The sequence below is a fragment of the Scardinius erythrophthalmus genome, assembly GCF_964197995.2.
Source record: "Scardinius erythrophthalmus genome assembly, chromosome: 15".
NCBI classification, from domain to species: domain Eukaryota; kingdom Metazoa; phylum Chordata; class Actinopteri; order Cypriniformes; family Leuciscidae; genus Scardinius; species Scardinius erythrophthalmus.
Genome location: NC_138235.1, coordinates 34,384,427 through 34,406,197, shown reverse-complemented (window position 1 = coordinate 34,406,197; position 21,771 = coordinate 34,384,427). Strand labels below are relative to the sequence as shown.

At 36.4% G+C, this 21,771-nt stretch overlaps 1 protein-coding gene across 3 annotated transcripts; it reads right to left on the bottom strand.

The window, feature by feature from the left end:
- Positions 1 to 1,975: 1,975 nt before the first annotated feature.
- On the bottom strand, positions 1,976 to 20,222 carry camk1gb (calcium/calmodulin-dependent protein kinase IGb). 3 transcript variants are annotated; one of them, XM_081386157.1, is made up of 13 exons: positions 20,157 to 20,222; positions 17,649 to 17,760; positions 12,273 to 12,398; positions 11,508 to 11,582; positions 11,283 to 11,421; positions 11,057 to 11,180; positions 9,607 to 9,682; positions 8,796 to 8,908; positions 8,584 to 8,662; positions 7,522 to 7,609; positions 4,573 to 4,910; positions 3,022 to 3,122; positions 1,976 to 2,918 (listed from the first exon to the last, which is right to left on the bottom strand). In XM_081386157.1, exons 2-12 carry the CDS (start codon positions 17,732 to 17,734, stop codon positions 3,056 to 3,058), a joined length of 1,311 nt encoding a protein of 436 aa, XP_081242283.1. In that variant the 5' UTR covers positions 17,735 to 17,760; positions 20,157 to 20,222; the 3' UTR covers positions 1,976 to 2,918; positions 3,022 to 3,055. The 3 variants fall into 3 exon arrangements, with proteins under 3 accessions (XP_081242283.1, XP_081242284.1, XP_081242282.1); XM_081386158.1 differs by having other exon boundaries at positions 2,047 to 2,874; positions 20,157 to 20,215; XM_081386156.1 differs by lacking the exon at positions 20,157 to 20,222 and adding an exon at positions 17,856 to 18,064 and having other exon boundaries at positions 2,048 to 2,918.
- Positions 20,223 to 21,771: the final 1,549 nt, after the last annotated feature.

The following is a 21,771-nucleotide window of genomic DNA, read 5'->3' as shown; positions in this document are numbered from 1 at the left end:
CTGCTATCTGTTATTGCTGCTGCTGCAGAGCGAATACGGGACTTTCTACTGCCAATACATACACAACACGCTGCTGCTGTACAATATACATGAAGTACCCGTATCAGATCTGTACAGGTGGAGCTGGGGAAGGAGGAGGGTTTCTGAAAGCGCACTGCAACTGCTACAGCAAATGCTGACCAGTATTAAAGGTTGAGCAGCGAGTTCATTGGCTACTGATACAACAGGAACCAATCAGCTGTGCCCTATGGAGAATGATGTGATTATAAGCAGATTGAGACCTATCAGCCGCCGCCATCTAGAGTTTCATGACAGAACTTTGTATTTAACAACAACAACACGACTCAGAACAATGCCGACATATGCCAATTGCCAATGCTTACTTATGAGATTGTTTTAGTAGTTTGATGTTTATCTGCAAAGTGTAAAGCTAAATATTGGCTAAGTGAGCTGACTGGGGTCAGAAGTTTTTTCTTTTTTTCTTTAAAGAAATTAATAGGCTACTTTTATTCAGCAAGGACACATTAAATTGATTATTATCTATTATATTATTATCTTTGTCATTGTATGTCATGTATTTTATGTATTTTTATTATTTTATTTTACTTTACAATCTCTTGGATGTTTAGTCCTTTGGCCTACAACGTAGCATAAAGGGCTATATAAATAAATAAGACTTGAGACTTGACTTGATTAAAAGTGGCAGTAAATACATTTATAATGTTACAAATGATTTTGGTTTGTAAATAATTTCTGTTCTTTTTAACTTTATTTTCATCAAAGAATAAAAAGAGATCATGGTTTACACACACACAAAAAAAATGTAAGTAGCACAACTGTTTTCACAATTAATAATAAGAAAATGTTTCTTGAGCAGCAAATCAGCATATTAGAATGATTTCTGAAGGATCATGTGACACTGAAAACTGGAGTAATGATGCTGAAAATTCAGCTTTGATCACAGGGATACATTACATTTTAAAATATATTCAAATGTTGAGTATAAGAGATGTCTTTCAAAAACATTGTAAAAAAAATGTACCAACCCCAAACTTTTGAATTCTAGTGCCTAGTGACACACACACACACACACACACACACACACACACACACACACACACACACACGTCTATGCTCAAAAAAACGCTGTTTAATTAAACATTTACAGTAAATGCACCTATGAAGCTCAAACATACCGTTAGAGTAAACATTTTAAAATGCCTATGCCCCAAATTATTTGAATCAAACATTGAAACGCCCTATAATGTAAAAAAAAAAAAAAGCCATATATTTACTTTTTATATTATTTACCACATCTTCAGTAAGCAGGTGGCAGTAAATGACAGTAAGACCAATCATAATGTCAGCAGTGTCCGTGTGTCCTCTTGCATTAGTACACACTCAGCAGTAAGATGACTAAAGTCTCATGCTAATCTAAGGCTCAGGTGAGTGACCTGTATAACGTCCAGGTCAGATGCTGGATGGAGCGCAGTCGTTATTTGTTTACTGGGACCATCTAAAAGTTTCATTTATCACAATGCTTGAATGTAATGTCAGTAAAGATAACATATATGTCAGCCTGAAAATAACAGGTTTTAAAGAGAAGGTATTTTAGGCTTTTTTTACATGTTCAGCTTTTTTTAGTGTGTAATGTTGCAGTTTGAGCATGAAACAAGTCTACAAAGTTACACAATCACACTGAAATACCTTGATTGTGATCTTGAGTTTTCTTCCGGGAACGAACATGTCACAATATTCCTCATTTAAATATTAAATGCAACATGCAAATAAAGGGACCACCAGGCCTGGTTGAGTTAGTTAGTAGTGTGTTGAAATTCACAGTTATGGTTAGGGGCGGGACATTACACAAACACAATCGTAGCGATTGACCAATCACAACACACCCATTTTTTTAAACATTCAAGCATGAAAATCTAATCTACTATAGTAGACACTAAAAACAAATTTAAGAGTTCGTGAAAGGGCATAATATGGCCTCTTTAATTAGATCTAAGCATGCAAAAAAGTACAAACATTAGACCAGTTAGAAAACTATAAGTGATAAATCTGAGGGTTTATTGGTAAAAATATTGCACAAAGCTTTGACAGTATAGCAGCCTACACAAGCATAATCCCTTTCTGTAGTTCAGAGGACACTTTATTATAATCTCTTACATGATAATTAGTCACAGTACAGTATTTCTAACAGTGAAGTTCATGTGTGTCATGTATACTGCAATATAGTGCACAGAACAAGGGCTATAGTCTTACAAAGGTGGTGGGAAAAGGCGTTAAATCATTTTAATCTGCTTTATTATGACAAAAATATATAATAGATAAACATACAATAATAATTTCTGCATTAGAAAAATAAACCACTCTAGATAAATTACTCCCCAAAAACTATTTAACGAATAAATAAAGGCTGGGACTTTATGTTTACAGTTGGGTAGTTTCTTATTCCAGCGATGTACAATCTAATATCGATAGGTACAGCTTACAGTTTTACACATTATTGCACATTACAAACTAGCCATGCATTACAGAGAAGCACAGAATTAATACTCCTCACACAAGCGTCCAGTAACACGGACCCCTGCTCCAAATGGTTTAATACAGAGATATTAATTGTCCTTGATAATGTAAAACTGTTTCCTCAAGGGAAAATACAAAATTTGAGGTTCAGCACTTGAAGTGTAACTGTATACAGGGACACTGTGTCATCATGAGTGTGTGACAGGCTGTATTTGTGCTCTGTGAGCGTGTGTGTGTGCAGATATGGAGGCACTCCTCTGAACTTCAGTATTTCAGAGCGGTGCGGGCCGGTGGCCATCTGTCTTGCAGACACTCTTGACCAGAGCAGAGCAGCAGGACCTGCCCACAGAAAGCAGCCAGTGACTGGGTGAAAGGTCACAGACCTGTAGCCAGCATGAGAAAGTGAGGCATGTGGCATATATATATATATATACAGTATATGTGTATACTGTATGTGTTATTAAACAATCAAGCTGTCAGCTTTACCTGTCAAAAATCACATAATTCCAATGCAGCCAAATCACATGACAGAGCAAACGCCAGTCTGCAGGTTCGGCCCGCTTCGGTTGGAGCTTCTTTTTGCGTACCTGAAGAATTTAAAATACATAATTAGAGTAAATCAATCAATGGATAAAAACAAATTATGTTGCAAATTTCTCTCCTTTAATATCCTGTTTCACTCAAAAATATATTTCAGATTACAGAGGGGAACAGGCAATGTTGTTTTTGAAGTATTTATCTGCAATTATAGGATTTATTAATATTTATATTTTTTGATAAAATTATTTTTTTTATTTTAATTTTAAGTTTTAGACATTTTTGTTAAGTTTCTATTTAGTTTTAATTTTGCATTTTCGTGTTTTAGTCATTTTAGTACTTAACATTATGCCAGTTAGTTGCAAAGGCAACATTTCAATTTTGTTTAAATATGTAATATTTCTATTACATTTTATTTAAGCTCTATTTTAATTAATGTAAGCTCTATTTTTAATTAAAATAAAAAACTTTTATTTTTAGTTAACAATAACAATACTGGCAATTTGTTATGAATAGCACATTAACTTTAAATCTTGTTCTAACAGCTTTTGGCAAACTCAAACACTCATGATATCCACTAATAATGTAAGTCAAGGTTTCTCACACCGAAAACATCATCATTTACTATTGCATGACCATTTTTTAGTTTTCGCCACTGTACCTTTAAGATGTAAATGACCTCTTTTATGATTGGCTAGGCTTCTTGAATGTGAAATGTGTAACTATGCTCACACTAGGGGGCCGTTTACACGACACTGTTTTTAACAAAAAGATTGAGAACTTTTTATGCATTTTCACCATTCATTTACACGACAACTGCGTTTTGGGCGCCCGAAAACGCAAACTTTTGAAATCAGGTTTCAAAGAGCGTGTTTTGGAAAAGATACAATTATTGTCTGGAATGCGAATTTGTGAAAACGGTGTCTAAATGCGCATGCGTATTACACGTTCAGTCTATAAGCGAGTAGTGTTTCTTAACAAAGTGACATCGCCATCTACTGGCCAGGCAGCGAAATACAGCGTTCGGTAACAACTTTATTTTAAGGTGACGTAGTTACACGCTACCACGTGCTTTCGATTGTAATAACAGTAAATTATGCATAATTACAAGTAACTAACCCTAAACCAAACCCTAACCCCAACTCTACAGTAATTCTAGTACATGTAATTCATTAATACTACTCAGTACTTTTACGAGCAAGTACAATGTAACTACGTCACCTTAAAATAAAGTGTAACCCAGCGTTTTTTTTTTGTTATTTTTGCAGATCTGAGTGAGGCTATAGCTTAAACCAGACCAGAAAACTAGCTTAGGCTGGTTTAAGCATTTTGTTTTTCATCAGGTACAGTATGTAAACATAGGAGATGTTAATATGCTCATGGTTGACTTGACAAGGTGGTTTCTGAACATTTTCATAGCTTAGAATGTTAGAGTTTTAGTACAAATGATCAAACAAAGATCTGTTTTCCATGACATGACCTTTAAACACTAACACATACCCATTTAGATCAGCTGGCTCCGAGTGATACACATGTTTGCCCTTCTCTGCAATGGTTAGGGTCCCGACATGAGTGGTCTCGCTGTGACTGACCCGCATCGGGTGGTACTGACTCTTTGCCTCGGTGGAGCCGGACGGCACGTTCATCTGATGGCTGGGCGCGTGGCCGTTTAGTTGCGGGGTCTCAGCGAGCTGCTTCTTGCGGACGGACTCAGGTGTGTTGGTCGCGATGACCTTGATCTCAGGCACAGTTGGAGGGTTGTGTTTCAGACAGGCCTCAGAGTTAGCCAGCTGCAGCTTCTTCATCTGGCGAATGGCCACTGTAGCGTTGAAGGCTTGCTGGAGGGACGAGATCAGGACTTCAGATAGTCAGTATAGTGCAGGAAAGAACAAAAGCTAATAGACAGATTCAGTACCACACTTTTTTAGTACCAAATCTCACTTTGGATTGTATCTTGAAACATGAAGTAAAATGAAAAAGCAATCAATGCATTTTAATGGTGCACAAAAAAATAAATAAATAAAAATGACCTTTAGACCTGTGCAATCTATAACAAACACATGCAGTATACAAAATGAGCTTACAGCGATGAGTGCTGTGTCCCATAATGCAGTGCACTTCCATTACCAGCGTGACATTTAAATGTAAAGACTTTTTCATTTGAAACCATATGAAAAACCATACCAGTGTACCAGTTTAGAGCACAGTATGCATTGAGAAGTGTGCTAAATATGCAAATATAATGTGTATGTTCGGAATTGGACACTGGTTTACAAACTAAAAATTATAACTGTACAGTTCATGAGACCATGCATTATAAGGTGCATATTAAGGCATAATTAAGGCATTACAATAATATTAGAATGCATTATTGGATTTAAACAGGCAAATGCTTAAGGATCATTATTGCAAGGATTATTATGAAAATACTCAGCAATGGTGTGGACTTATGAATTTACACATGGTTTTTCTTAAAGGGTCATTTCACCCATTTGAACATTGTTTTTTATTTAAAGTGGGTCATATATGTAGTCGAAATGTAAAATAATTTTTGAATTTGGTGCCTTCATGACCGAGAAAAGACAAAAAATAACTTCAGAACGCATTTGTATGAAAGACAACAACTCCCACAATGCACCACATTGCACAGCTCCGCAAGCCACTCCCACTAATCCAGAAAGCGCATATCTGCCTATAAGGGAAATCACTCTTCCGTCTACAAGGCTAGCTACTACCAGAGCTTGAAATTCATTTCACATTCACACAAAATGTCTAGTTAGTTGGCGAACTCATATAGTGCATTACTCCTCGTTTGTATTTCTTTCGAAAAGGTTAATTATTGCATGGTACCTGGATGTTCAGTCAGAACATATGCGGTGCGAAACTAGGATAGTTCTCAACACAAACGTCCGTGTCCTCGTCTGATTCAGAGATTTCGTCCAGGAGAAATTGTCATCGTTGAAATTCTTTGCCGCAGACGGACTCTATCTCTGTGTTCGTTGCGGTTCGTAGCTGCATAGTGAGATCACCGGCGCCACCAGTCCGCCCTAACTCGAGCCAGTCCGGGCTCCTCGTCCGCGGCAGGCAGGTCTTCTGCCTCGGCTGCTCTTCGCTATAATGCGGCTTGTAAAGGTAGCCACAAACACCTGATTCAAGCATCAGACTTCCGAAATCCTCTTCTTCTATATCATATTGAGCACTCTCCTCCGCTATTGTCATAACTGTACATCTGTCTCCACAGCGCCTGTTAGCTTAGCTTCAAACAAGATGGAGGATATTGCTTTCAGTTTCAGAGAGTAAAGTCCCACCCACTGATCTGTAATAGGTCTGTAGCGTGAGCGCGCCCCACCCTGGGAAAGATGAGAAACTAGTGTCTGTAGTCTTAACAGAAATCCCCCCTCTAACACTTCCTCCTACAATGACGCAAAATGACGATTTTTGCGTCATTGTAGGAGGAAGTGTAAGAGGTAAATAACAGATTTCTCCCGTCTCAGGGGAAAATGAGAGAGTGTTGCACGACCATTCAATAGTATGACTGGGTTTCTAACAATGCAAAGCTTAATGCAAATGGGTGAAGTGTCCCTTTAAAGCATATTAAAAACACCACATAGACATATAAACAACATTACGAGCTTGATTTTCACCACAGGGGGACTTTAAGAGTCTATGATTGGATCATTATTGCAGGGATTATTATGTTTCTAACATGTTATATGTTTGGCAACAGTTCTTCTAACTCTAAGTGATGGAGTGTGTAGCTTTTCATTTCTTAAACAACCATGTAAGAAGACACATCATGGCCATATTCCAGGATGACAATGTAAAGATTCATCAGGCTCAAATTGTGAAAGAATGGTTGTGAGGAGCATGAAGAATCATTTTCACACATGAACTGATGACTCTGAGTCCAGAGCTTATATTCTTTGGGATGTGCTGGAGGACTTCACAGAGAGCTGGACTCTTGCATTGGCAATACAAGATCTTGAGCAAATATTGATGCACCTCTTGATAGAAATAAATGTTGCAATGTTATTTCCATCAAGAGGTGCATCAATTTATGTTGCCAAACATACTAGAAACAAAGTAATCAGTGCAACAATGACCCAATCATAGACTCTTAAGCATTTGTCTGTTTAAATCAAAATGGCCGGGCAGTGTATAAATGCTTGAAGTGTTTCCAAAAAATATTTTTCTAGGCCACTGATTTTATTCCCCCAAAATTAATAAATAAATACACCTTTAGATGTCTCAAAGCATAAATCAGATTGCTAAAACTAACTGAAACTGGTCTGTTCCAGATATTCACACAGATGGAGCAATTATAGGCAAGGCGGGTGACCAAATCAACGACTTAAATTGTGTAATCAGACCAGAGATCATCTGAAAAACCCTACTGAGACTAAACCACAGGAGACAGACTCCAAGCAGAGTTATGAAACATGACTTTACCTTCCACTTGGACTTGGCAAAGTTTTTCTGGATCTGCTCACTGACGGAATGGTAGATGTCCTGACTCCGGGCCGTCTTTCCTATAATCCTGCAGGTCAAAGCTGGATTTAAAACCAGAGCTAGTGGAAAACAGGAGGATTTCGTTTCCTCTTTTAACCAGACTTTAAGACAGGAAGAAGTTTAGACCAGTTTAATCTAACAAATCTCATATGTAATCTGTGGGTTTCGTTTCAATGAGATTATACGGAGACTTTTAATATCAAGTCAAGTTGGAGATATCAATACAAACTCAATATGTCTCAAAGTAAGAGAGAATTATCAGTGTTATTTTAGATTATTTTAATATTCTGTTTTTATTTTAATTTCAGTTTAAGTTTTGGTAATTTTGCTATGCGTTTTGTCATTTTTATTAGTTTTTGTATTTTTTAATCTTTCTATTTAGCTTTTTTTTATATATATATAACTTGTTTTATTTCAGTTAGTTGCCAAGTTTTATTTTTATTTTAAAAGTCTTATTTTATTTTATTTCTGCTTTATTTCAATTTCTGAAAACTCTGTCATCAACAGAGGTTCTTTTTCTTTTTTTTCTAAGACATATGAGAAAAATGTATACATAAATTAAACAGCAGATATTTGTTAAAGGGATAGTTCACCCAAGATTGAAAATTCTGTCATCATTTACTCACCCTCATGTCGTTCTAAACCCGTAAGACTTTCGTTCATTGATATTTTCAATTAAATCTCTTCATAAAGAGGTCGTAAAACATGGTTTTAAGTGTGATTAAATCCAAGACTTCTGAAGAGACATGATTGCTTTATATTATGAACAGATTTAATTCAGGCTTTTATATACATAAACGTTGCTCATCGAACATGCATAATATGTTGTGCATTCAAATTTGGTAAACGGAAGCTCGAGCATGAGAACCAATGAGATTCATTCTCACGCATCAAGCAACGACACACGGGTGAGTAATTGATGACAGATTTTTTGGGTGAACTGTCCCTTTAAGATTTTGAAAGAGCAACGTCTGAGCAATAAAGTGTCCTGCGGTCACTCACCAGGGGTGTCTGAGAGCCTGTTCTGTGTCGTAACGCATCTTAGGATTCTTCTGCATCATGTTGCGGATGAAGTCCTTTGCTAGAGAGATAGTAATTATACATGAGGTTAAGGGCTTCTAGTTACAGGTGTGTTTTACAGAATCATAAGAGAGGTTTAGATCAATCTGATAGCAGTAGGAAAGTAAAGAATGGTTGTATTATTGGACGCTCACCAGACTCAGAGATATCATCCCAGAAGGGTGAGTCGAACTCGTACTGCGCCTTCATGATTTTAGAAAACAGACGAGTCTCGGTTTCTTCGTAGAAAGGAGGATATCCACAGAGACTGTGAAGATAAAGCAAAATAAATGGTAACACTTTATATTGACGCTCCACTTTAGACATTCTAATAACTATAACTTTGTAACTACATGTCAACTACCAGTCATTAGAGTATTAGTAGGCCTATGTCTGCCTAATATCTGCTAACACTTTATTATGATCTTTGCTGAACAGACTGACTTCTTCTGACTATAAGTAAATTTGCAAGTACATATCAGCAGAGGTATAAAGTCCAGGGGTCAGAAAGTAAAAGTCCTGCCATGTTTATTCCACCCATAAGTTTACTAATACTCTAATGAGAGTTAGTTGGCATGTAGTTGCAAATGAATGAGAGTTAGTTGGCATGTAGTTGCAAAGACACTTAACAGTTAGCAGAATGTCTATAATGGACAATTGAAATAAAGTGTAAACAAATAAATGAATGAAAATGTAGATTTCCACCAGGGGGCGCTGTGTATCTGAGAGCCCTGCATTGTATTATGTAATCTGTGTGACCTTAACCTGATAAATGAATCAAACCGCTAATCTGTCAGTGTTGACAAACAGTAAGCTTTAGGTTTCCAAATTAAGAACCTGGCATCTGTTTATCACCCTCGGTAAATAACAGAACTGTTTACAGTCCAACTCACTTGATACTGTGGAGTGCATTTTGTGCAAAATCAGTTTTCTTAGAAATGACATTTGTGCTAGGGAGGGACTTACAGGATATAGGTGATGACTCCAATAGACCAGCAGTCAACGGCTTTACTGTAGGGTTTCTGAGCCAACACTTCAGGGGCTGCGAACAAATACAAATACATCCACTTGTTTATTTTCTTGAATGTCTCTAGTGGTTTTATAGTGCAAGATTCACCAGAGCACGTTATTCTAAAACATATTATGTTAACTGAAATAATGTTGCAATAAGATAAATTAAAAATAAAAATGAGTAATACAGTACATTTGTTATACATTCAACTGTTCATGTTATATCAGGTCCATTAAATACTGCCATTAAATATAATATTAACCTTCTGGTGTTGTTCAGTCATTATTTTAAATTTTTTTTACTTAATCAGAATGGCACGAAACTCTGTGACTTTTGCGGCAGTCGCTATGTAACCACAAAAAACAAAAACAAAAAATCGTGGACATTCAAAAAAGCGAAATGGTCATAAAAAAAAAAGTTTGTACTTATGTTGTTCGCGGTCAAAAATGACCGCCATAGGAAATGAGTGGGAAATAGGCACAATGCGAAAATACAGAGAATTATTTGTGTGTACAATCTACAAATCAAATCGATGCAGAAAAAAGTGCACAGCAATGAAGGAGCGACACTCTAAAATATCAAGAGTGTAAAAAAATATAAAGAAATTTTTTTATCATAATTATTGCATAAATATTTATTAGTACCATGAAATTCTCTCAAAATACAAAAGAAAAAATTATATTGAACAAAAATATATTACATTGATTTTCAATATTTTCTGCAAACAACACAAGGTTGACTCCCAAATTAACAATATTAGATTAACATATACAATCTATGGTTACACTTTATTTTACGGCGTCATTGTTACAGTGTAATTATACATTTAAGTACTGAGCAATATTAATTAAGTGCATGTACTTACTATAGAGTTAGGGTAGGATTAGGATTTGTTTGAGGGTTAATTGCATGTAATTATGCATAATTAACTGTTAATACTATTGTAAGTACATGTAACGTGTAACAAAGACACTGTAAAATAAAGTGTTACCCAATCTTTGCTTTTAATAATGTATTAGTAAATGTTGAATTTAACATTAACTTAGATTAACAAAAGTATTTTTCATTGTTAGTTCATGTTAAGTAATGTAGTTTAATAATGTTAACAAATGGAAACTTATTGCAGTGTTTCCAATAAATAAAATTTATAAAGACTAATAATAAGACTACTAAAAAAGCGCAGTATTATAATACCAATACTATTACAGCATACTTTTCCTGATCCCAATGGATAAAATTCAAGTCTCAAAACAGTATCACTGAATGCTGTGCATCACTCAGACAAACATCACATTACAAAAGTTAAATATGTTGTGGATGCAGTTTCACGCATGCTTTTAGAATCAAAACTAGCTGCCTTTTGTGCTTTGACATTCCCTGGCTGTCAATGGCTATCATTCTCACCGACATATCCCGGAGTCCCACAGGCCGTGGACATGACGCCATGCTCTTCCATCTTAGAGAGGCCGAAATCACTGATCATGATCTTGGAGTTTTCATCAGAGCTGTAGTAGAGCAGATTCTCTGGCTAAAGAGAGAATACAGATCTCAAGTCTTTATCTGCATTTATGTACAGTATAGGCACACGTGTTTCTGTGCAGATGCTTGTGTGAATGCGGCGTCTCTGTACCTTGAGATCGCGGTGTACTATGCCGTTTTTGTGCAGGTAGCCGACTGCCTCCAGCACCTGTTTGATAACCTGACTAGCATCCAGCTCTGAGTACATCCCCCGGTCCAGGATCCGGTCAAACAGCTCACCACCTGAAACTCTGACGGGATACGAGACGCTTAACAACATGCTGTAAAGACACAAAGAGCTTTGAGTACTGTAGCTTCAGAGGGTGATAACACTTACAGCTGCATGAGCAGGTAGTAATGCGTCGGACTCTCATAGAAATCCTCCAAGCAAACCACATTGTCGTGTTTGATCCTACAGACAAAAAAATAAGAAGTTAGCATAAGGAAATACAGTTATGCTGTTTTAAAATCAGATAAATGTTGTTTTAAATGCATTTACAATATAAGCTTATCTACACAATGGAATAAAACGATAAAAAAGGTAATTTTAACTTTTTTTTTTTCAGAATTCTAACTTTTTTCTCACAATTTATGAGTTTATAATTCACAATTTAGCAAAAAAGTCAGAAAAAGTTATAAACTCGCAATTGCGAGAATTAAAGTCAGAATTCCTTTTATTGTCAGAATCCCACAAGTGCAAGTTATAAACCCAAATTATAAGATATAAGCTTATCTTATATTTATCTTATCTTATATAAGAGTTTATATCGCAATTCAGACTCTTTTTTTCTCAGAAATGGAGTTTATATCCCTCAATTGCAAAAAGTTAGAATTGTGATCTCGCAATTCAGACTTTATAACTCGCAATTGAGAGTTTTTATCTAAAAATTCTGTGAAAAAAACAGTCTAAATTGTGTGATATAAACTCACAATTTTGAGTTCTGAAGTCCAAATTGCGGACAAACTCGCAATTGAGACATTTGTTTTATTCCATGGCGGAAACGAGCTTCCATAATTTCAATGCCCTAAGTTTGAATTTCTAATGTAGTTTCAATTTCAATTTCATTGCATATCTAAAAGCTAGGGCTGGTTTCATTCTTACATCCGCAACACGGCGATTTCATTCTCCAGGTTGATGTCCCTTTTGTTTTTCTTCTTCACACACTTCATAGCAAAAAGCTTGCCTGTTTTTCTTTCCTTCACCATGTAGACTTCTGAGAACGCTCCCCTAGAGAAAGCAAAGAGAGAAAGATGGGGGTAAGGTCAAATGTGCAATGGGATGATGTTTTTCTGAGCGAGAGCATGATCTTGGTTTATGTGTTGCCGGTGTGGCACGTCCCCCCTGAGAGTAAAACAGGTTTTAATGAAGGCGAGGATGTGACTTTTGAACCCCTGCTGAGACCTCCGCGCCACACTGCAAACCATCCATTTAATAACAGCTAGAAATGTGAAAGAGGCCAGGGCTCTGGCGAGATCTGCTATGTGTGAAGCAAATACTATTAGTGCAAGTGATTATATAATTGTAGATAAACACATATATCAATCTGCTAAATTCCTGGACAATAAAACAAGTGAAAAAATGCCTAGCAACACCCTAGAAACCATCCAGAACATCTTAGCAACATCTGAGAAACTAATCAGAGCACAGACAATTATTTTTTCTTAATTTACAAACTAATTGCGCAACCGGATAATTTAAACAATCAGTAAAATATGGTTGGCTGGTTGTAGGAGCTTTGGAAGATCACCTAAAGCACTTAATTTTCTTTTCTCCAGGCCCTTCTCAGAAGTAACCTGGAAAAGCTGCCCTGGGACGAGGATTACATGCGAAATCCCTTACGCAACGGAAACGCTAATGGCCTGGTATCCAGGAGCCTCGACAAACACAGGCCTGCAACCAGGACGCCTGGCACTGCCTCCGACGGAAAGAGGATCGGTTACAATTAGCATGAGATTGGTTGAATAAGACCGGCTATAAAGAGCAGCTGCTGAGATTACGCATCACTGCTTTATCTGATGCAAATCTTCATATTATTCATGTAATACTCGTATCATCCCAGTTTAACTCTTTTCGTGCCAGCGTTTTTGAAAAAAGTTGCCAGCCACCACCAGCATTTTTGATCATTTTGACAAAAAAAAATTAATATATGTTGTTGTATGAATATCTGAACATGCAATATCAAAAGAAAGAACAACACTTATCAACACTTGAATAAAAAAAGCAACATTTTGAGCTAAAAGCTGAGAAAATCGTGTTTTGTGAAAGACGATATCGGTTGTTTCTGCTTCCTCTTCGCCTGTATGTAATAGCGCCCCCTACCATATAACAGTGAAAACATGGAAAGCCGGAAATTTACGTCAATGGTGGGGAAAGAGTTATAAGCTTAAAGATTTATTATTAATCAGCATTTTTGTGTTGATTCATTTAAAAAGATCAGACAAAGAAAAATTTACCAGAGAAGTAAAACTGTATAAGATATTAAAGTCACCAAGAAATGGACAATTCTTATTTTTTATGGAATATTGCAGTATATATCATAAACGATTTATCCGTGCACATCATTATAATTTTTTTTTAGTCATGTGCCTTGTAATCTTTAATCAACATATCTTCCCCTCCCTCAAATACATCTCTTCTCTGATGATGAGGGCGGGGCAACCTGTCACTCACATGAGATCCACCAATAGCAAACCACAACCATCCAATCAATTTACCACGGACAAAATCAAGCCCCGCCCTACATTTGTTCTTGTTCAAGAATATACGTCAATAGAGAAGATCACATCTTCCGTTTCATGTCGACTTTAAGATTTCTCAAAGAATATTTAAAAAACATTAAGAGAATCTTGAAAATAAGTGTACTGCGTAATTTGAGTGTAAATCTCACTAATGTATTATTATTGCAATATTTTAATAACATTTACAGCTTAAAATAAAAAGTTTAAAGTTTGAAACTCCATAAATAGATATTTTTAAATGTTTAATATATACATATTTTTTAAATGTAGGCATTTATTTTTGATATAGCACTGAATTCGTAATGCTTAAATCACACCTGAAGTGCTACATCACTCAATCTCGTCCTCACACACACACACACACACACACAGAGCGTCAACAAACAAGCGTCCCCTGACACTGCCAGCGTCTATCACATATTCCCACAACACCTTTTTCCAGCATTGAATGCAAAAGCTCAGAGATGTGTGTTAACCTTCACAACAGTCAGGAGTGAATAATCCTTTAGAAAGTCCTGAATTCATTAAATACTGAGGATTTCAATGAAATGCATGAATAAATAAATAAATAAATAAATAAATAAATAAATAAATAAATAAAAACTAAATACAGCTCACACTGAAGGTCAGTGCACAGAATGTGCCCAAAGTCAGAGAAAACTGCTAATGAAATACATAGAAATATGATTTTTCATCATAGAATCTCTGCATGGATTAAGCCAATTTTAGATGTCGTACTTCATCCTGATGGGTGTTAACTCCAGTGGAAGCCTGCTGAGGGATTGTGGGAGTTTAATTCGGGTTGTTTTTGTCAGAGGAAACCACTGTGCTCAACTCCCCATGGCCCATAATGCCCCAGTGGTGCCAGTAACACCCTCAGGCAAGGGCAGGTCGTGACAGAGCTCTCTAGACACAGCAGTTTATGCTTGAAACTAGATCATTATCTCACTTTATGATTGTAAACTTGTAAAAAAAAAAAAAAAAAAAGAAGGAATTGAATGTGGTCTCAAATTGGGTTACTAAAACCCTACAAATATTTCCTTCCTTGAAATAAAATAAACATGAACTGAAGTAATATATAGTATATATATATGAATGTAAACTTATTTAATTGCCAAGAAAACATTTCCCATTTTCATTTAGTTTAAGTTGATGAAAAAAACCCCAGAAAAAAACTAAAACTGACATAAAAAAATTATAAAAACTATATAGACATTTTTTAAAAAACAAACAAAATCCCTAAAACTTTAAATGAAATAAAAATACAAATGGAAAATCTAATTCACAATTATTATAAAAACTAAAATACTATTTCGATACTAAAATAACACTGTGGTCTCAAAACACAGAGGCAAAATTCTCCATATTAAAAGAAAACAGTAACAACAATATTAAAAAGAGAAAAAAAAAAAAGTACAAATCAATAAAAAAAAATTAAATTACAAAAAAAAAAAGATTTACAGAGATTTTGTGCTATTTGGCTTTTCATTGCATGTTTTCTTTCCACTAGTCAGAAAAACATGTGTTTATTTTCTTCACACAAAATGCGAATATATTTAAATATTATAAATATTTTAACTAATCTAGGGCTGTGACGCAATTAATTTGGTAATCGAGTCATTGGTCGATTATCTTGATGATTCTGATCTGGAAATGCATGCAAATTAGAGCATACTTAATTAGATAATGCCTCAACAACATTTCAGATAACATGTAATAAAAAAAGTTTGCAATTCTTAATGTAATTGCATTAAGTAGTGATATTCATTAGATACATTTTTTACCCTATTGTTTCGCCTTAATCAATGAAAATAATCCAGTATAATTATTTACATGGATATCATCATCTGCGTAATAGACAGCACATTGCAGGCCATGCCTGGCAGATTATCGCAAAGCTGTTTCCATCCCGTTAGCTGTTCCCCGGTGCCTGTGATCCCTGTTATTCCTTGTCTGCCAGAGCGATTAACACACACCGGTCTAGAAGTGTCTTAACCTGTGCTTTACCCTTGAATCACCTACAGACGCAGGGCGACATGAATGCTACAGACTCCACTGAATAAATCTCACACCCTCAACATCAGCCAATCAAATGCACACTTTTGGATCACACTGTAACTGATTATGTAATTACAGACTTCCGTGAAACATGGAAACGAACCACCCAAATAATGTTTGTGACGCTTGCACTGATCTCATAGTGTCTGTCTTCAGGGACGAAACATTATTCTGCTTAGTGATCGCTGGACAGTCAGCAAAGGTGATGTACAGCTGCTCGTGTCTGCTGAGCTCACGGTATAGTCAGCTTTCTGCGCCCGCAATGACACAACCGGTTCAGGACAACAGGGCCGGATCATTGCTGTCTGCTTTACAGGCTGAGGCCCATTAAAGGTGCAATATGTAAGATTTTTGTAATAAAATATTTCCTGCAGTTGTGTACTTACAATATCCCAAAAGTTCCCAAAGATTTTTAATTTCAGAGAAAATCCAGTTTTAAATAATGGCTCGTCCCTGGTCATTGTCGCCTGTCAATGACGTAATATCCGCGTTATCCCTTGTTTACGCTTGTACTGCCATGGTAACCATGGTGACAGACATGGACAACTGCATTACGTCTAGCGGCACGCTTACGCTGTTGCTTCGTTCAAACATTATGGACCATGGCAAGCTGACTGTGGGACAAAAGGAGAAATAAAACGAGGATACATATCGGCGTGGCGTTTTCGAGATGCCGAGAGCTCCACATCCACGACTAACTTCGACTTGACAGAGCTTCACGAGCGACATAAATTCATCAACTAACCATTCAGAAATGTCCTGTTGCATTCTACATGTTGTCACTTCTTCTTGAGTCTCTCCATCATTGTCTGAATCCGGTTTGAACATAAAAGGCCCTTTGTGCCGGGAGCAGCAGCTCATTTGCATTTAAAGGGACATACACAAAAACGGTGCGTTTTTGCTCACCCTCAAAAAGTTATATCTTTGCCATGCTATATAAAAATATCTGTGGGGTATTTTGAGCTAAAACTTCACACACTCATCATGGGGACATCAAAGACTTATTTTACATCTTGTGAAAAGGGCATTATACCACCCCTTTAAGGAGAAAATACTCAGCAATGGTGTTGATGAATGGTGTTATGAATTTTCACATTGTTTGTCTTAAAGCATTTAAAAACACCACATAGACATATAAACAACATTAAAAACTAGATTTTTTTTTACCACAGGGTGTCTTTAAGTCAATTTTCTTTAATCAAAGAAAATCCAAACAAAAGGCTTAAAATGTAAGGACACAGTTAAAGAGGGAATCACTAATCTCACAAATGCCGGGCCTTGAATTACCCACACGGTGAAGCTGGGTAAACAATCTGGGTCAATCCTTTACCGGACACTTTGGGTGAGGAAAAACAGCTTTCTGGAAAATGTCTCTAACTAATTTTAAATACTCAGGAAAATATACAAACTTTGAGGTTTAAAAAAAAATGATTTAATGTGCACGATAAGCAACTTTTTAGCACAGTGCTTGTTTACACTTAAAATCAAAAAACAATTGTATTATCAGCTGCATGTAGGAAGTAAATTTAAGGTACACTTCATTAAAAATGCCACTTGAGACATAAATTCTGTCAGTATAAATTTACCACCAAAATAAAAGATCCTACTTAAAAAAATGATGTTAATAAAACCATTCACAACTTTTACAATGAATAATAAGAGGAACTAAAGTTGTACTTACGATCCGAGCACCTCCATGAATTCAAACACATCCTGGATGTTATCCGTGCTCTTTTTCCAATCATAGTCGCCCTCCTTTCGCCCCATTTCTGCGTGAGCTTCTACAGGGATTTCTGAAGAGGATTTAAAAAAAAGAAGAAACCTCTTTATAAAGTGACCAACAAAGACCTACGTCTGTGATCTTTGACAATTTTTTTTAAATGTATACCTTTATTCGCAGCCAAATCCCTAATAATCCCTAACAGTCCAGGAGCCATGAGGCCTGATTCCTAATATAAATCCAATTAGAATTCCAAATCAAGATGAAATATCAAAAACTCTTTTGCATCCTTTAAGGTTCCGTCAGCTTCTGACGGACAGTCGATGGCTTCTTTGACTGGAAGTGTGTTCATCTAACAGCTTTAGTTTTAGTGTGTCACTGATCTGCGCCGAACTCTTTAAAAACTCCACAGCTCCTCATGGGCTGTCCTACACAGCTTATAGACGGCTGTCAGAAAACACTAATCAGGTTTTGGCTGGTCAGAGTACAGACAGGAAGATGTGCGTCTTAATACTTATCTTTTTTGTTGTTGTTTTTTAGTTTGAATTTGAGTTTAGGCGACATATAAGATTCTTTTGGCATTTTCTATGTAATAGCTATAAATAAATCTGGTTGTTTTAACTGGATTGTATTTGGAGAAGGTGGATTTTGTCTAAACTAAACCTTTCACCTCTGCAGACCCAACTCAAAGGTGCCTCTAAAAATGATTGGATGTATTTGATAAAGCCATCATCTCCAACAAAACGCATGTACAATGTACTCAAGCCCATCAACTGCACACAAAGACAGCAGAAATTGCTGATTTACACCATGTCTATTGTGTTTATTTTAAGGTCAAATAAACACAATATTTCTTATTTCTTCATAGGTGTTCAGACATACATGAATTCCAATAAATGTGTCATTTCTAACATATAAAGACTTCTCTGGGATTAGCAGTGAGTTCTGATAAGTTCTGGAAAGCTTTGCTCTCATTCCACTTATATAACGGGTTAAAGGCTCTGATCTTCTGACCTTAAAACAGTGACTTCCCTGATGAGTTCATGAGGTCACTTGCCATTTATAACTTCAATAGCCAAAAATACCAGCAATTTGCCACTAGAGTGTCGTTAAGTAATGAGGTGCAAAAACTCAATGGAATGCAGTAGACTATCAGTAGACCAGTACGACCAGTAATAGACAAAGGTAACCAAGAGAAAAAAAAGAACATCCAATTAAGAGGCAAGAATGGACTGCAGGTCTAAAAAAATACCCCACCATGGTCGCATGCAATCACCGTCAATGTCATAATGGTTAAAGCATAAAAGGAATATGACCATCGCCATATGTTAAACTCATAAAAATAAATGATCAATTTATTAAATAAATACCACATATATTAACAATTAAAATGACAAACATTTAAATGAAGACAAATATTTAAAATATTAAATTCATCTAATTACTGAATGAATTAAAATGAAATAAAGTTTCATGAAATGCACATTCATTTAAAAAAACAAATAAATACAATATGTGTAAAATATTTTTTTTTTTCAACATTAAAATGCATCTTGCAATGCGCAACATTGCAAACTAATCACACAAGAACAACATCAATTTCTGCACATGGCTTTGTCTTTCTTCTGCAGCCCCTTTAATGTTCAGCGAGTCTGTGTGGATTAACACTCATATTTCTGCTGAGCGCACGAGACCAGCATAAACATAAACATAAAGCTCAGCACCTGTCATCATTAAATACATGCATGGGGCGCGTGTCCTGGTGCAAGGTGTCCCATACAGTGACTGACGATCACATCGCATAATTCAAAGTCTTAATCTATAGATCGTACTGTACTCACATGCACCTTTAAGCCACACGCATAATGCGATACATTATTCATCTTTCACAATGTGCATTCTGATACTGCCTGCATGCATAAGCAGAGGTGATTATTTTACAAAGAGCCCGTTTTTGACCTTACCTTCAGGTCTGTAACTCCAGCAGGATTTTTGTCTCTTGCAGAAACTATCGAAGCTCAAGCAAGGACAGCATTGACAAAGAAAGAGAGGCGAGGAGAGAGGTTGATGCGAAACGGACATTTGCAACGCGTCCGAAATGCAATGATGCACATTTATGTGCAATTACAGTTTGCAAAAATCTTTCATATGCACCATCATCATATGAAAAACGAGCATTAAAATTTCGCAAACCACTAAGTCAGAAGTTAATTTCTTAAGCAATTGTTGCGCGCACTCAAGCAATAAAACTGTCAGATAAAATCGTCTATTTAAAAAGAAAAAAACACTTTACATTACAATGTCCATATTGCATAGAAATATAATGGATTACAATAAATAACTGCACATTAACATGAACACTGTAATTTAAAGTGTGACCTGTTTTTGCAGCATCCTCAGTCTCCTCTTGTCTCTGTTATAAGACAGGAATCGGGTTTACTCGGGAGAGCGTCCCGTCCTTTGACTTACCTAGAGAGGCAAGTGCGCAAAAGATGCCCTGCTCTGACTCTCCTGCCAAAAGCCCTCTGCAGTCTGGACAGATTAAACCCGCCGGGAGGAGCACAAATAACCAACAGGTTGAGATTACATGAGCTGTCAATGAAGGAGGAGCGCACAGCGAGGCGGATTCTCAAGGTCTCTTTGATGACTGTCTACTGTACATGTGATACCACACACACACACACACACACACACACACACACACACACACACACACGCAAACACAGAAACTTGCCATGATGGGTTTTTCAATGGCCTTTTCAATATCAGTATCATGAGTGCACAGGTGGTCAATGGGCATATAAATCTGTAACATTTTATGACAGCACCACATGTACACAAAATTTCTTATTTTAAATAAAGACTAAATTTAACTAAAACAAAGCATTCACAAACAAAGCATTTTGGGAAAAAAATAACTTTACTTGACAAGGCTGTTGGTAGATTTTAAAACTGACCACAGGTGAATGACCATTAACAAACACTATTCAAGACGGTGCACTCAACTACAGGACTTGACAAACTAATGGCGTGTTCACACCAAACGCGAATTTAATTATTTGCGCGAGTAGATTACATACAAAGTCAATGCAAAGACGCGAATAGACGCTCGATATTCGCCTCAATCGCGTTTTCCGCGCAAGTTGAAAAATTTCAACCCGAGCGAAAAATTCGCATGACGCTAAGAAATTTTGTTGTTGTTGATGATGATGTGCGTGAAGACACTCCTTTTTCGGGCGATGTTTTTATTCGCGCGAGTGATGCGAAAAACAAGAAACATCCCGTAAGTAGGCTAGCCTAATCTAGAGCGAGTAACGCGATGCGAATTTACATTTAGCGTTTGGTGTGAAAACACCATAAGAACTGAGAGGCGGTTTTATGTGCCGCACTTTGTGTCTGAGCACTAAATCTGCGGGAATGAGTAAAATTATGCGCAATACGAGCATTCCGCTGAAATTCAAGCCCTGTAACAGCAACTATATTCATCCAGAGTGAGTGAGGAGAGGCGGGTTTGTGTGTAACTCGCTGTCGGAGAGATGAGAGAAATAACGGTCTGGTTGTTGTTGGACAGGAGAAATCACATTTTTGGGCTCCGACGTCTATATCTCCATGTCAACTACACAGCCTAATTTTACAGTTCTATATTTTGATATTGTGCATATCATTAGGGCATTAGACAATAGATACATCATGCTTATTTAAATGATGTATACAGTTGTACATAATGTTCCATTTGAACTAAGATTACAATTTTAACACATAATGAAAATGTGCATGAGTTTCAGATGAATTTACAGGTTTCAATATTCATATGTTTACATATGACTCAGTAAAGCCCTGACATTTGGTTCTATTTATTTAATGAATCATAATGTGATCGTATTATTCAACGCACTATTATTATGTTTAAGACATCAACCACTGGTCGATGACCATAATGTTTGTATAAACTGTAGGTAACAACTGGTAAAATGTACATCTAGGTCATAAAAAACGTAATATTTTCTTCTCAGCCATGTCAACAATTATCAGTGAGCGAAATCTCCTCCCATCAGTTGTCTGATTGGCCTTTCGCAAGGACTCC